Below are 17,095 nucleotides of genomic sequence, written 5' to 3' on the forward strand. Positions count from 1 at the left end.
CACTGTGTACATACATTACATTATTGATCCTGAGTTACATCCTGTATTATACCCCAGAGCTGCAGTCACTATTCTGTTGGTGCAGCCACTGTGTACATACATTACTGATCCTGAGTTACATCCTGTATTATACTCCAGAGCTGCACTCACTATTCTGCTGGTGCAATTACTCTGCACATACATTACATTACTGATCCTGAGTTACATCCTGTATTATACTCCAGAGCTGCACTCACTATTCTGCTGGTGCAGTTACTGTGTACATAAATTACATTACTGATCCTGAGTTACATCCTGTACTATACTCCAGAGCTGCACTCACTATTCTGCTGGTGCAGTCACGGTGTACATACATTACATTACTGATCCTGAGTTACATCCTGTATTATACTCCAGAGCTGCACTCACTATTCTGCTGGTGCAGTCACTGTGTACATACATTACTGATCCTGTACTTATCCTGAGTTACATCCTGTATTATACTCCAGAGCTGCACTCACTATTCTGCTGGTGAAGTCAATGTGTACATACATTACATTACTGATCCTGAGTTACATCCTGTATTATACTCCAGAGCTGAACTCACTATTCTGCTGGTGCAGTCACTGTGTACATACATTACATTACTGATCCTGTACTGATCCTGAGTTACATCCTGTATTATACTCCAGAGCTGCACTCACTATTCAGCTGGTGCAGTCACTGTGTACATACATTACTTATCCTGTACGGATCCAGAGTTACATCCTGTATTATACTCCAGAGCTGCACTCACTATTCTGTTGGTGCAGTCACTGTGTACATACATTACATTATTGATCCTGAGTTACATCCTGTATTATACCCCAGAGCTGCAGTCACTATTCTGTTGGTGCAGTCACTGTGTACATACATTACTGATCCTGAGTTACATCCTGTATTATACTCCAGAGCTGCCCTCACTATTCTGCTGGTGCAATTACGCTGCACATACATTACATTACTGATCCTGTACTGATCCTGAGTTACATCCTGTATTATACTCCAGAGCTGCACTCACTATTCTGCTGGTGCAGTTACTGTGTACATACATTACATTACTGATCCTGAGTTACATCCTGTACTATACTCCAGAGCTGCACTCACTATTCTGCTGGTGCAGTCACGGTGTACATACATTACATTACTGATCCTGAGTTACGTCCTGTATTATACTCCAGAGCTGCACTCACTATTCTGCTGGTGCAATTACGCTGCACATACATTACATTACTGATCCTGTACTGATCCTGAGTTACATCCTGTATTATACTCCAGAGCTGCACTCACTATTCTGCTGGTGCAGTTACTGTGTACATACATTACATTACTGATCCTGAGTTACATCCTGTACTATACTCCAGAGCTGCACTCACTATTCTGCTGGTGCAGTCACGGTGTACATACATTACATTACTGATCCTGAGTTACGTCCTGTATTATACTCCAGAGCTGCACTCACTATTCTGCTGGTGCAGTCACTGTGTACATACATTACATTACTGATCCTGTACTGATCCTGAGTTACATCCTGTATTATACTCCAGAGCTGCACTCACTATTCTGCTGGAGCAGTCACTGTGTACATACATTACATTACTGATCCTGAGTTACATCCTGTATTATACCCCAGAGCTGCACTCACTATTCTGCTGGTGCAGTCACTGTGTACATACATTACATTACTTATCCTGTACTGATCCCGAGTTACGTCCTGTGTTATACTCCAGAGCTGCACTCACTATTCTGTCTGTTCGCTTCAGGAAATTGAATTTCTATAAAGCAGAGGAGCTATTGATTTTTCTTACATCAGTATCTGGTGTAATAATGACACTTTCTAGAAAATAACATTCTTAGAGGAAGTTCTGAGAAGATACTGAATAAATAATGCTGGGAGATTTTAGCTCTGAAGCTCACTCAACTCTTAATGCAGCTCTGAAGTTTTCTACAAGCTGTAATCCTTACAGATAATTCCTCACATTGCTAGGTAGACTGATCTTGTATGTAAATTATAGATAAGAGAACAGAGGTGGAAAATTCACAGCGATAATTAATGAAGGAATTAAAAGGAAATCAAATTATATGAATCAAGCTTTGTGAGAGATAACTGCAGCAAAGGGGTGAGGACAGACTAAAAGGGGACACATCCGGCCGTGCACGCTGGTCGTCTTTATTTGCCCTCCCAATTCCCTAAACTGGGCGTCACTTACTGGAAACAGCAGTCAGTATCGATAAAAAAATGATACAGCACTCTCATCATCCAGTGCTACGAAAATCAATAAAACCGCACATGACTCACATTATCCCGGATGTTGAGGTCGGCTTCACTGGAATGTAACAGTTTAACTAACTCCACGTGCTTGTATTCTGTAGCCCAAATCATTGGGGTCCAGCCTCCATCATCCTAGGGGAGAAGTAAAGATTGAGGCACTGGGAACCCACTCGTCAGAGGACGGGTCTGATCTACAGGGTGTTCTCCATAGGTATGCCATCAATGTCATTATCTCATACGTAGAGGTCCTAGGACCCCAGAGAGCCTTAGAATGAAGGAATAAAAACTGTGCCTGATCAGGAACCCTCAGTGGGGGTTGTAGAGGTTGGTCCACCTCCAATCAGACATGGACAGCACATCCTAGCCATATGCCATCGGTTGCTTTACAGATTTATGAGTATAGGACCGGCCAATGATCTAATGTATATGGAGGAGGTACATTATCTACATTGATAGCAGGAAAAAGGAAGATCGGACATGTTGGATTTCAACATGTCCAATCCTTTGAGAGTAAAGCTCAGACTGACCATATGCTTTAGACCCAAATCTCCCCATCCATGCACGCTCAGCTGAACATTATATATGTATGGTCTGCCAGTGCAACAATAACAGGACCACCACTGAACGCAGCGGCAGACAATGATATGTGGGGGGGTAACAATCACATTGCAAACATGCAAATCAGAAGAAAAGGGGGCGGAGGACAATTGTCGCAGTGGGGGAATGATTTTAACTGTCTCTGAAGGCAATCACTTGAAGAATAGAAAATGTAATTCTGCCCTATGACTGATTACAAGATAATTACAAGAAGACAAAGAAAGTAAAAAAGTACAGCCAAAAAAAAAGCAACACACACACGAATGGCGGCCGTCTCACTGCAACATGATGCAGTCATGGCTTCCACTGAGGCATGCGGGCAGCCCGAGTGGCATTCTACCAGTGGCTGGTGCCCCAAAGAGTTACCTGGCAGTTGACATCCATTTGCTCATTGGTGAGCAGATGCTTCACCACCTCGAAGTGACCTTTCTTTGCAGCCAAATGCAAACAGGAGGAACCTTCAGAGTCCTAGAATCGGGCATCAAAATGCAGAAAAGTGTCATTAATGGCCATGTACAATCATAAGGGCTGTCCATGGTAATCAAGCTCCACAGTGGCCAATCTCACTATATACTATACTGTGACATTAAAGGGGTTGTTCAGGATTATAATGTCACACTAAAGGGGTTGTCCAGCACCACCATCAATTATGTATGCATATCCCTTGGACTTTGGTAGCACGCGGGGTATGGAGCTGAAACGTGACAGGTCCTGATTCTGTATTCTGATTACTCCTGGGCGGCAGTGGGGGTGACAGGCATCGAACCACCACTCATCTGATATTGAATACATATAAGGTCCTGGACTAACCCTTTAGTTAAGGTTGCACACAACATGTAGGGCAAAAGGGTTGCCACATGATGCCTCAACAGATCTTTACCTTAGGTTCCAACAAGGCTCCAGCCTTGACCAGATACTTCACAGTCTCCAAGTGATTGTTCTCGGCTGCGTCCATCAATGGAGTCCGCTGATCCTCAGAGCAGTTATCCAGGTTTGCTCCAGCCTGAAAGAGTATTAATAAATTCTCTGTATCATAAAGCAAAAGGACTCTCCGCACCCAAGAGGAGGTACAACCAGCAGCCCCCGAGCTATGCGCTGTTTCCAGCTGAACTTGACAGCAGCACAGTCAGTGAGCTCCTTCTGATGGGGGGGATTTACAACCCTCATCTTACTTCTTCAAAGATGATTTATGACCACAGGAGGCTTGAGACAAACTTTGTGCTCATAAATCTTCTGACAGGGTTTTAGAAAGTTGATAGTTATAAATTCTCCTGTTCAATCACACTTGCAGACGGGATATTCTGTAAATTCAGCTACAGCCAGTGCAACATCGATTTCTAATGAGACATCAACAATTTTTAATGAAACTCAATTGATAGCCAAAAATATGTGCATTTAGGTAGGGAAAAAATGACTCAAGGGGCAAATATCCTTTAACATGGAACCCTTTAACTCCATGCAAGACATTTAGAGCGCTAAAGAAAAACGGGGCTACTACAACAATGTAGTCAAGGGACAGATAATGTATATTGCAGAAAAAGGCAATGAGAACGACGTCGCCCAGTCGCTTACCTGAACAAGCATGTGGCAGATATCGGTGTGCCCCATCTCTGCTGCAGCGTGCAATGGGGTCCTTTTACCCTGCTGCTCCATCTTGAAATTAGGATCAATCCCATCCACTTCAAAAGGAAAAAAAAAGAACATATAATTAGAAGGCATTCAGCCATGGCAACCTCCATCTACCAAACCATTATAACCTTTCCAAAAAATTTTCTGAAATCGTCAAACATAAAGAAAAAAAAATAGATCCAATTTTCTGATACAAAGCTCCAAATCCTCTGCATAGAGCTAAAGATAATGCACTAGCTGCTTTCCACCACCAGAGGGAGATAAAGAGCGAATAAACTGGACTGGATAATAAACTTGTATGCGATGAGCTCCCCCTAGTGGTTTCTAAAGTTAGCCAGATTGTTGTGTCTTTGTATCAGAGAAATATACCTCTGACCGCTAAAAGAATATATACAGAAGTTAAATCGCTCAGAATTAAATTAATAAATGGTATAATAGGGCCGACAACCATTACTTGGCAGCCATCTCTTACAATGCATGGCCTAGTTTTCTTCATGCTCTGAGGTCTATATTAAGGCTCTTCTTCCAGGGCTTTGCCCTTTATTTGCTGCGTATCACTCCGTCAGGGTAACACACACAAATTGGAAGAAATTAAGCCTGGTGAGAAACCAATCTACCCACACAGTGCCAGGAATAGGAGGGCACAGATGAAGGCATCTGCTCCCCAGCTGGGCTGTTGGGTCAGCCCCTGGCAGTGTTCAGAAGTCTATTCTCCAGCACATCTCAAATTCTCTTTTAATTTAGTGCTGCAGCTACAGAGACCTCATTAGCAGGAAGGGAATATTGCATAGATCAGCACGTCCCTGTACTCGCCGGCCTAGAATAAGCAGCAGCCCACATTTGTGTGATATGTCTGCGGCTCTGGGGATACAGAACTTTTTCTGGAGGCTGGCAGAGAAACAAACCCATCAAGAATCCTTGCCAGAGGGGGATTATAAACATCCCCTGCAAATTTGCTGAAACAAGGGTGAGGGTCACACAGTGCTCATAGCCATTTTAGCTTGGACCTCAAAGCTGGTTGTCCACCCTGGTGAAATCTGTTTGGATTTGTCTCTGCTTGCCAACTCCAGCGGTCGTCACGGGATCACTTGAGTGCACATTTGTGGTCAATCATTATGTGGGGGTCATAAAACAGCTCCACTTCAATCCAGGTCTGGTATTGCATCTGAACCTTACCTTATATTATTTGCTTTTTCCTTAACAATCACTCTAAAAGATGGCCATGCACATTAGATGTATGTATATTGAACCCATTGATTTCAAGGGGACTAGTTGGCCATCTGATAGTCATGGGGGCCTCCCGTCCCTCACCGGATGATGGATGAAAGGGGAGATAAGGTTCGAACAATTACACTTTGAGAGAAAAGTCCAATCCTTATGATCTCGAGGAGCTAAGCTGTGGCCAATATTCTGTAAGCAGCACACTCCCATCTTTTCACTTAATACATATGCACGTTCAGCCGAATGGGGCATGCAGGTGTATGGGGCAGTTTGGAAAGATGGCTGTCAGACGAATGAGTGTTTAACCGCCTGGTGGAGCTCCTCTGTTCCACTGATCAACTGCAGCCATCACTGTTAATGTCACGTGATGAGATTGGAGGAACGGCGCCAGTCCGGGGGGTAAGTAAACAGACAACCCCTTTAAATTAACTTGTTAACAATGTATTCTAATGCGTATAAGCAGCAGGTTCTGACAAGAGGTTAAAGGGATAGTCTAGGATTAGAAAAAGGGCCATCTTCATTTCAGGAGCCGTGCCGCTCTTGCTCATGTGGTGTGTCTACCACCGTGGGCGGTGTGTCGGGCACCGTGGGATGACACAGGCCATGGACAGGAGTGGTGCCGAGCGGAGAGTAAGACACTACACCAGCTATGGACTCACCCAGCATCATCAACACTTTCTGCAGCTCTCCTTGTCTTGCAGAGAAATACAGCTGTTTGGGATGGAACCGGAGTTTCTTAGGCCTAGAAATAGAGGAGACATTGTCTCTATGACAAGTCAAAAGAAATATTTATTATGTGATTGAAATGAGAATGAATTCAGAAATGTATTAATAAAATGAGACAAAATAATCTGCTCACTTCTCTGAGTCCAGGGCAAGTAAAGCGCTCTCCAGAGTCTCCTTCACAGGTCCCTGAGACAAGACTGGAGATTTCCCTGCACCGTGAGCTTCCAAGACCTCACAGGACGGAGGAGCGGGCACGTCTGTCTTAGAATCATCTACTGCTTTCTGGGCTGTGAAATCGCTATTGAGAGACACAAGGAGACAATGCATCAGGGACAGTTGCTGACTAATCAGCAATACAATATACTGCCGGGGTTGTAGAGGCCCTAGGATGTTCATGCAATTATGTCACATTCAGAAATGTCACTGGTCGAACAATTGGAATATTTCTGGGTTTGGATCTCCCAAAAAACAAAAGTAAGAAAATCCAGGTGTGACCCTGAAGTATTCTGAGCTACACATGGCCAACCTAGGTGTTTAACAGGGTTTTCGGAAACCAACCCAAGTAATGTACCAATTAACAATCCTTGCAAAAAAAGAAAAAAAAAAGATAAGTGTTCCAATTTACACATGGAACAGAAAATGTACTCCTAATAACGTTGCAGAGCAGGAAACATTGAGCCAGGCGGGAGCGAGCAGGCGCGGCTCAGCCAGGCGGGAGCGAGCAGGCGCGGCTCAGCCAGGCTGGAGCTAGCAGGCGCGGCTCAGCCAGGCGGGAGCTAGCAGGCGCGGCTCAGCCAGGCGGGAGCTAGCAGGCGCGGCTCAGCCAGGCGGGAGCTAGCAGGCGCGGCTCAGCCAGGCGGGAGCTAGCAGGCGCGGCTCAGCCAGGCGGGAGCTAGCAGGCGCGGCTCAGCCAGGCGGGAGCTAGCAGGCGCGGCTCAGCCAGGCGGGAGCTAGCAGGCGCGGCTCAGCCAGGCGGGAGCTAGCAGGCGCGGCTCAGCCAGGCGGGAGCTAGCAGGCGCGGCTCAGCCAGGCGGGAGCTAGCAGGCGCGGCTCAGCCAGGCGGGAGCTAGCAGGCGCGGCTCAGCCAGGCGGGAGCTAGCAGGCGCGGCTCAGCCAGGCGGGAGCTAGCAGGCGCGGCTCAGCCAGGCGGGAGCTAGCAGGCGCGGCTCAGCCAGGCGGGAGCTAGCAGGCGCGGCTCAGCCAGGCGGGAGCTAGCAGGCGCGGCTCAGCCAGGCGGGAGCTAGCAGGCGCGGCTCAGCCAGGCGGGAGCTAGCAGGCGCGGCTCAGCCAGGCGGGAGCTAGCAGGCGCGGCTCAGCCAGGCGGGAGCTAGCAGGCGCGGCTCAGCCAGGCGGGAGCGAGCAGGCGCGGCTCAGCCAGGCGGGAGCGAGCAGGCGCGGCTCAGCCAGGCGGGAGCGAGCAGGCGCGGCTCAGCCAGGCGGGAGCGAGCAGGCGCGGCTCAGCCAGGCGGGAGCGAGCAGGCGCGGCTTAATCACACTCAGCTTCATGCATGCTCGGTGAAATCTGAAATGTTAGTTATAAAACAGGAAACGAGCAAATTTTAAAAAATTTTATATTACGAGGTCGGAACCTTTTATAAAATGGCTAAAAGTATTAATGAAACTCATATGCCAAACCGCAAAATCCACGCTCGTGTCCCATGATGTAAACCCTTTTCCATTACCATAAGGACACAATAGAGGGGCAGTCTCGTCACTTGAATTATACCTTTCTGTTGTAGTGTCTGCTTGACCCTCGATTGGGACGTCCTCTATGGGGCCATCGGTCACAGCACACACAGTAGAGGTGGTATCTGCTTTCGCAATGGTGACCTCTTTAGCCTTGGAAAGCTCTTCCCCGCAATGTGGACAATAACTAGTATTGTTGACTTGAGTGGCGCAAAGCTTATGAAATCTGTGGGAGATGCTGGTCTCCGGTTGGCATTCCATGTACGTGCCCTGACAATATTCCAAATGCAAAATCCAATTACAATTATTGGTAGTCATCACGTGCATTAATGTCGCCGCCCCCTTATCTCTGCACGGCTCCTGATACTTAAATACCGCCAGGCGTTGCTAGTTCCCATACCCTTGAAATTATTAAAAGACGTTTAATCATGTTGTGCATTTACCATGTACAGGAGAGCAGTCCGCTCTCTTCACGCGACTGTAAACTCCACAGGAAAAAAAAACAAAACCAATGCTGGATCATCTTTACTAGAACTCTGTAATATGCTGTTCCTCCATTATTCCCAAGTAAAACGTGACCTCACTATGATGGAGGGAATGGTAACACTCAGTTGTCAATGCATACGTTTCCAGGAGGAATAACAGAGGGATGGCACAATGAAGAAAAGATTTTCCTATGATATCTCATGGGGAATGCAATCAAATATATTGAAAAAGCCCAAATTGCTTGAGTGGCTTTGCTCTAGGTAATGTTTGAAGACCCCATATATAAGACCCCCATTTATGGGACATAATCTCAATGCTTACAGAGGGAAAGAATTGCCAAGACGTGTTAAAACAACAAAAGCTTAAGGTAGATAACTGATGTTACAGAGGGGATGCACAAATGCAGAAAGCTCCTCTAGACTAGTAGAAATGAGTGTGTCACCGAAACTTACGGCTGTGCAGAAGTATCCACATCCAGGACAACACTGGTGCTTCACCATCTTGCCCCGATGGTCCTCGCACAATACCAGATTTTGCACTTTGTTAGACGGTCTCATCAGCTCATACTTGATAACCTCGGTCATGCACCGACTCAGCTGCAAAGAGAAGAAACAGGAAAGTCAGCAGCTCCAGAGGGGCGACAGTGGTATTTACCTTTTTCACAGCAAATAACTTACAGAGCCACTGTAATACACTGACATTTAGTAGTAATCCTGATTCCAGCCAATGGGGCAGAGCAATATAGTCAGACCCTTATCAATAAAAGTGACCACAAGATCACTGCTCTGAGCCCTTAGTGACCCAATACTTCAAGGTGATCCATAACCGAGAGATCATCATGGACAATGCACCGTCATGCCAAGATCTTAGCAAATTCCCAGAGAAATTGGAGTATACTATAAAATGGTCTTACGATAATTCTTATCCCCCCCCCCCCCAAAAAAAAAAAAAAATTAACAAAAACAGAAGTCTGACCTCTTGGTCTGTGCTCTCTACGGCCATGCAGCGATCTCCGGCGGCAGCTGTCACTTCATCCTCTTTGGGGGTTTCCATTCGGCAGCTACAAAGGGGGATTCCTTGAAGGCCATCAACCTCCATGGATTCGGATCCATTGGAAAGCCCTATGGGTAAAATTAAAACAAAACGTATCAGACCAATTGGATTTTTTTTTTAGATCTTCTTGTGTTCAATTTCAAGTTTCCATACAATCCCACAATACATTACATTCCCACAGTAGTGACCGCTGCATGGGAAATATAGTATTATGACTGGTCGCACCAGTGAATCCAGACGGTTGTGCCACGGGGGAATCAACCAGCTGATTGCCCATGGGGTTGTGCTCTGAAAGGGTTTTCTGTGATTAGGAACCCCTTTAAGTTAGTCCATGTACACAATAGTGCTGCACAAGGCTATGTTCACATTGCCCTTTACCCTCACATCAGTGGCTCAGTCGGGGGCTCATATCTGACACTCTAGGAGGTGGGACTCGTCCGTTTGCAGGGACCATTGACTGTAATAATGCAGATGGAGTTCATGTGTGCTCTGCCGAACAACATTTTCGGCCAGTATCTGCCTATTTAGGGTGGATATCAAAGGGAAATCATGTGAAGATGACCACCCAAAATTGCAATTAAATGTGGTCTTTTGGGGAGCAGGGGTCCATCAAATAAATGAATCTGTCATTGGAAGACTGGTCTGGATGAAGGGGTTCTCTTTGGGGAGGTTTCACTGTATATTCCCTAAGCTTCCAAACTTGCAAATGCTCAGGGGTCTGAACCTAGTGGGAGAAAGGGGTTGTTAGAAAATCTGGAATTAGAAAAAACTGTATTATTTTTCATCAGTAGACATCGAAGAGAACTAGGGATTGACAGGCAGACAGGTTATGTCGTACTGAGATACAAACTTCAGTGGGGAGGCCCGTTCAAGCCATACACCAAACTGAGATCCCAGAGACAGGGTTAGCGGGTGCCACATTAATAAGATCCTCCTAGGCGGAGAGGAGAAGTGCAGCACAAAACAGCTGTGAATTGAGACAGAAAGAAATCATTTGGCCAATTATGCAAATTTATTCTCTAAGTTACAGTCGGCCACCAGGGCCCCATTCTGGGGATATGTAGGACCCCAACAACTAATGACCTCTCCTGTGGATATGTGCTAACTTGCCCAGGTAGGAAAACCCTATAAATTCTGTTCTTCAGGATGCTCACTGGTTAAGGGTCATACAGAAATTGACCACCAGGAACCACAATGGCGTTACCCTACAACTAATGATCCAATCATCAGATGCCCTGAGCGCTCACCTTTAGACTGTGGGGAAAAGATCTCTTTCACTCGCAGGTCCAGAGAGTCGAGCGACACTTCTGTGTACTCTGTGCTGGTGTCCTGAACGTCGCCTTCACCCACTACAAAACAGGAAAAGGTTGCTGAATGGAAATGCGAGAGCCCATCTGTGCACGTCTACAGCTTGAGGAACGGCTGTAACGGCTCAAATCGACGCCTGGAGAGGTCATGAATAGTTAAGAGCAAATATATATTTGGTTCTTTAGTTACATGATGATTTTCCAGTTCTGATGGACTGTTCTGCTTTTGGTCACATCATACAGAATCTGGTCTCCTTTGGTCGCAGAGTTGCCCCAGGACGGGTGACCACAAAAAGCCCAGGATTCTGACATAATACGACAGCGTGTGAGCTTTCTGATCCCTTCCCCATTGTGATTAGGTACCACTACGGCAGCAGAGACGTGGAGACTCATGTTCGGCAGCCGGACGGCCCGCGCTGCCTGTGCCGACTAGACAGGCAGAAGAAGTCAGGGAACATACAGAGTGATTACAGCGAATCATGGTCCATCTCACATTCTCAGACCCAAGAAGAAAAATATACTCCGTGCAAGGTCACTCTTCATGTGTGGTGCCAACCATGGATGACCCTTATCTGGTGCCCAAATATGTGATCTGTAGCTGTGGGGTCAGTTGCCCAAATACCTCTATTATTTTCAGACTAAAGTAGATACAATCAATGGAAAGACACGACTGCACAGACCACAAAAGACTCAAACATGGAATCTGGAGATACCACAGCCCAGGGGCAGACATATGATTGGTGCAAGAGGTAAGGGGGCCATCACGTAAGCAGCATCTGTCATAAGATAGAACTATTGGACTGTTCTTGCACATGTGTGATCCTCTGTCCGTTTGCGCCCCTGTAACAGCCCTACAGATACACTACCTACAAAACGTTTGAATAGCCCAGGTGCACCATGATGGGAACTCTGTGCCTCCTCTGCAGTCCGCACAGCGACCGAGAGGAGACATGTCTGACCAGATCCTTACTAAGCATTCACTTCCTAACAGCCCCAATCTTTTTGATGGCAGTGTCAGGAACCACGTCCGTAATGACTAGTGCATTACTCTCTCTATGCTGGACCTATTTGTTACCGAGAAGCAGGTTTGGCTTTGCTTCACTCTGCCCTTTCTGCTTGGTGTTTTTTCTCATCCATGGACTGTCAGCATGGCCTTTTTGCTTTTTCTGATTCTTCCTCTGTAAACTGGACTCCGAGCTCTACGAGGAAAAAAAACATTAAATACATGACATATAAAGCAGATGAAATAAGTATTGAACACGTCACCAATTTACTAAGTACATATATTTCTAAAGATACTGCTGACATGAAATTCTCACCAGATGTGGGTAACAACCACCCATCCAATCCACACAGGCAAATAAACCAAGCAATAGCTGTCCATAAATTAAGTTATGTGTAATAAGGAGAAATGACACAGGGGAAAAGTATTGAGCACGCTTACTGAAATTTAATATTTTGAATAAAAGCCTTTGTTGGTAATGACATCTTCATGGAGAAACTAGTCGCAGGTATTGCTCAGGTGCGATTTTGACTCATTCACACTCTCTCATACGAAAGTTCAACATGGCTGCTCAAGACAAAGACATCTCACATTATCGGAAAAAACAGGATTTTGGTTGCTTACCGTAAAATCTGTTTCTCATAATCTTCATTGGGGGACAAAAAAAACCGTAGTTTTGCTCAGAAACCGTGGGTGTGTGCTGCTGTCACTAGGAGGCTGACACTATGCATGAAAAAAAATGTTGCCTCCGCAGTATACACCCCTCCGACAGGCTGTAGGACATTCAGTTAGTGAAAAAGCAGTAGGAGGAGACATTATCATGTAAGCCAATCATATAATCATTACAGATAACAAAATCATGGGAGGGCGCTGTGTCCCCCAATGAAGACTATGAGAAACAGATTTTACAATAAGCAACCAAAATCCTGTTTTCTCTTTCATCTCATTGGGGTACACAGAAACCGTGGGACATCCAAAGGCAGTCCCTGGGGTGGAAAAAGACAGAAACTTCCTTCAGGTCGGAGAACTCACCACTGCCGCCTGCAAGATTCTTCTGCTTAGGCTGGCGTCTGCTGAAGCATAGGTATGGACCTTATATAACCTTGAAAAGGTATGCACGGACGACCATGTGGCTGCCTTGCACAACTGCATGGCTGATACCCTGTTGTGTACTGCCCAGGAGGCGCCCACTGCCCGGGTTGAATGGGCCTTGACCCCAGCAGCAGGGGACACCCTGTCCTTCACCCAGTAGACTTCCAGAATTGCCATTCTGATCCAGCGGGCAATTGTTGCCTTAGAGGCCGGCAGGCCTCTTCTCACCCCATTGGGGGTAACAAAGAGCGAGTCTGCCTTCCTGAAGGGAGCGGTCCTGGCCAGATAGACCCTTATCGCCCTGACCAGGTCTAGCTTATTCAAAGAACGCTCCAGAGGATATGTTGGAGCGGGACAAAATGACGGAAGGATTATATCCTCGTTCAGGTGGAAGGCCGATACCACCTTGGGAAGAAAGTTAGGAGGAGGCCGCAAAACAACCTTGTCCTGGTGCATAATTAAAAATGGAGGGCGACAGGACAATGCCGCTAATTCTGAAACCTGCCTAATAGAGGTGATGGCTACGAGAAATACCACCTTCCAGGACAACAAGGACATGGGAGCTTCCTGGAGGGGTTCAAAGGGTGAACCTGTCAAGGCTTCCAAGATCGAGTTAAGATCCCCTGGAGTTACAGGGGATCTGTAAGGAGGGGCCGCATGTGCCACTCTTTGCAGAAAGGTCCTAACCTGTAAGTGGGAGGACAAATTTCCTTGAAAAAAAATCGAGAGAGCAGATACTTTTCCTTTCAAGGAACTTAGGGCCAGACCGCCATCTAACCCTGCCTGGAGAAAAGCTAGGACAGATGGCAGGGAACGGAGCATAGGTGTGATGTGATTAGACTCACACCAGCCAAAACAGGCCTTCCAGGCTCGATAATAGACCCTGGAAGAGGATGGCCTCCTAGCCTGGATCATTGTATTAATGACTCCAAAATGGTCCGAAAATCCCGGGATTAATGGTCCGAAAATCCCACTGCTCTCAGTATTGTGGTTTCAACAGCCATCTGAGCAACCGAGAATTCGGGTGGTAAAACGGCCCCTGAGCCAGAAGACCTGGTCTGTCGGGGAGTCTCCAGGGGGTGCCTGCGAGAAGATTGATAATTTCAGCGAACCAGGCCCTCCTGGGCCAGTACGGGGCGATCAATATGACTGGCACCCCTTCCGCCTTGATCTTCTTTAGCAGTCTGGGCAGGAGAGGAAGGGGAGGGAACAGGTAAGGGAGTCTGAACTGTGTCCAGGGAATGACCAGCGCATCGACCCCTATTGCTAGAGGTATCAATACAAAAAGGGTGGGGGAACAAGAGGCGCAAAAGTGCCCTATCACTAGTGACACTACAATGTGAGTGGTGTAATGCAGTTCCACTCACCTATTCCGGTTGTGTGACCCACAACTGGCTTGAAGACATAACACAGTATCAGCTGCTGCAGGACATCCACCGACCACTCCAAAGTGGAAAAACTGCCAGAGAATATGGGAAGCAAGATGTGCCACAGTCCGCGCTGCTGAATCCACAAAATCACCTGGGATGCAAGATGTAGTAACAAAGTACTGCTTTATTCCTCCCTACGCGTTTCGGCGCCCTTCCTGGCACCTTCCTCAGGGATATTACACCAGCCATAGGAGCAGGGAATTTATAGCCCCTTCCATTAGCAATTATGGGTGTGTTCTGTTTACATACAAAACATTTTTTTTTAAAAACATTATCTACCGACTTTCAGGGTAGTAGAACCCATGTGTTTACTGGTTTCATTTTTTTTTTTTTTTTTTTCTCTTGTGACTTATGTTGAGCGCCACCGTTCTGCTGGTATCAGTGCCTTTGGAACATAGGTTCTATGAACTATTTTTTCACAAAACTATCCTGTTAAATATGTGATACTATGGTTTGTTAAAAAATTATTATAAAAAATTGCAATGAACAATTTTCTTTATTTTTGTTTTGTAGGAGGGAATCAAGGAGCGATGCCACTATTAAATAAAATGGATTATTTCTAAAATTGACTGCTTTTAAAAAACTTTTAGTTTTATTTTCATTTTTATTTTTATTTATTATCAATAAAGAATTATCTAAAAATTACTATTATATAATCGTATTATTAAAAATGGCCTGAAGAAAGTATCTATCATCTTCCGTATAGTTATGGTCACTATTTTATATATTAATTGTGGTGGTGTCACCCATGAAACGTGTGTCTTTTGGTCTAGCACACCTGGGTTCAAGTCACAGGTCTCCATGCAGGCATAAATGACATTGTCTTTTGTAATATCAGGAAAAATTATAAATTGTTATGAGCTTATGCATATTAAATTAGGGAATTGTGAAATTCTAGATAGGATACCAACTTTGATATATATTTAAACAAAATAAATGTGTCATTAGGTGTATGTGAGACATAAGGATGCAGGAATTCCTCCTACTATGGTGCGCCTTTCTTACCCACTCAGGATGTGACCAAGAGAGGGGGGGGGGGGTTGGGGGATTATAATTTATATTAGTTCTGAAATTATGTTTAGCCCTCTCGGTTTTAATGTGTCCAGTTTAAACATCCAATATTCCTGCATCCTTATGTCACATAATTAAGCAAACCTCACTTTATTTTTTCATTCTATCTTTTTTCATTTTATTTATTTTTTCATCTGACTACTTTTTTGATCGCACGGGTATATCTAAACACTTAATGTCTCACATACACCTAATGACACATTTATTTTGTTTAAATATATATCAAAGTTGGTATCCTATCTAGAATTTCACAATTCCCTAATTTAATATGCATAAGCTCATAACAATTTATAATTTTTCCTGATATTACAAAAGACAATGTCATTTATGCCTGCATGGAGACCTGTGACTTGAACCCAGGTGTGCTAGACCAAAAGAGACACGTTTTATGGGTGACACCACCACAATTAATATATAAAATAGTGACCATAACTATACGGAAGATGATAGATACTTTCTTCAGGCCATTTTTAATAATACGATTATATAATAGTAATTTTTAGATAATTCTTTATTGATAATAAATAAAAATAAAAATGAAAATAAAAATAAAAGTTTTTTAAAAGCAGTTAATTTTAGAAATAATCCATTTTATTTAATAGTGGCATCGCTCCTTGATTCCCTCCTACAAAACAAAAATAAAGAAAATTGTTCATTGCAATTTTTTATAATAATTTTTTAACAAACCATAGTATCACATATTTAACAGGATAGTTTTGTGAAATAATAGTTCATAGAACCTATGTTCCAAAGGCACTGATACCAGCAGAACGGTGGCGCTCAACATAAGTCACAAGAGAAAAAAATGAAACCAGTAAACACATGGGTTCTACTACCCTGAAAGTCGGGAGATAATGTTTTTAAAAAAATTTTTTTTGTTTTTGCATTGACAGTCTGGATACTTTGGCAATGTTTCCGCTGCAATTTTTATGAAGGTCTTTATATCATTTTACTGGTAGGATTTTTATGTACATTTTAGCAAGTATTTTGAAGGATTTTCTTGTTTTATTATGTTATTTGTGTGAAATTGTGCCAAAAATGCTGGCCCCTCCCCCAGTGATGACCATTATGACATCATATGTAAACAGAACACACCCATAATTGCTAATGGAAGGGGCTATAAATTCCCTGCTCCTATGGCTGGTGTAATATCCCTGAGGAAGGTGCCAGGAAGGGCGCCGAAACGCGTAGGGAGGAATAAAGCAGTACTTTGTTACTACATCTTGCATCCCAGGTGATTTTGTGGATTCAGCAGCGCGGACTGTGGCACATCTTGCTTCCCATATTCTCTGGCTATTGCTAGAGGATCGCGGTATCTTGGGACAAACTGTTGGACCCTGCTGTTCTGTCGCGATGCCAGGAGGTCCACGTTTGGAGTCCCCCATAGCTGGCATATCCGACGGAACACGTCCTCGTGTAAGGACCATTCTCCTGCCGCGAGCCCCTCCCGACTGAGGAAGTCGGCGGCCGTGTTGTCTGTGCCGGGAATGAAAACTGCCAAAAT

General features: G+C 44.9%; 1 protein-coding gene across 4 annotated transcripts in view; it reads right to left on the minus strand.

Annotated features, from left to right (window-relative positions):
- The window catches only part of EHMT1 (euchromatic histone lysine methyltransferase 1), a 93,643-nt gene that overhangs the window by 35,428 nt on the left and 41,120 nt on the right, over positions 1–17,095 (minus strand). Inside the window, exons 8-18 of one of the 4 annotated variants that reach the window (XM_073541189.1) lie at positions 12,071–12,194; positions 10,936–11,037; positions 9,611–9,756; positions 9,088–9,231; positions 8,190–8,419; positions 6,597–6,761; positions 6,397–6,479; positions 4,460–4,566; positions 3,768–3,890; positions 3,254–3,355; positions 2,318–2,422 (exon numbers count right to left, since the gene is read on the minus strand). In XM_073541189.1, coding sequence (XP_073397290.1) covers positions 2,318–2,422; positions 3,254–3,355; positions 3,768–3,890; positions 4,460–4,566; positions 6,397–6,479; positions 6,597–6,761; positions 8,190–8,419; positions 9,088–9,231; positions 9,611–9,756; positions 10,936–11,037; positions 12,071–12,194 — 1,431 coding nt within the window. Of the gene's footprint in view, positions 1–2,317; positions 2,423–3,253; positions 3,356–3,767; positions 3,891–4,459; positions 4,567–6,396; positions 6,504–6,596; positions 6,762–8,189; positions 8,420–9,087; positions 9,232–9,610; positions 9,757–10,935; positions 11,038–12,070; positions 12,195–17,095 lie in introns of all 4 variants that reach the window. The other 3 variants (XM_073541187.1, XM_073541191.1, XM_073541190.1) reach the window with 3 other exon arrangements.

This window comes from Dendrobates tinctorius, unplaced genomic scaffold, assembly GCF_039654945.1.
Source record: "Dendrobates tinctorius isolate UK_male_01 unplaced genomic scaffold, ASM3965494v1 ptg000120l, whole genome shotgun sequence".
Lineage (NCBI taxonomy): Eukaryota > Metazoa > Chordata > Amphibia > Anura > Dendrobatidae > Dendrobates > Dendrobates tinctorius.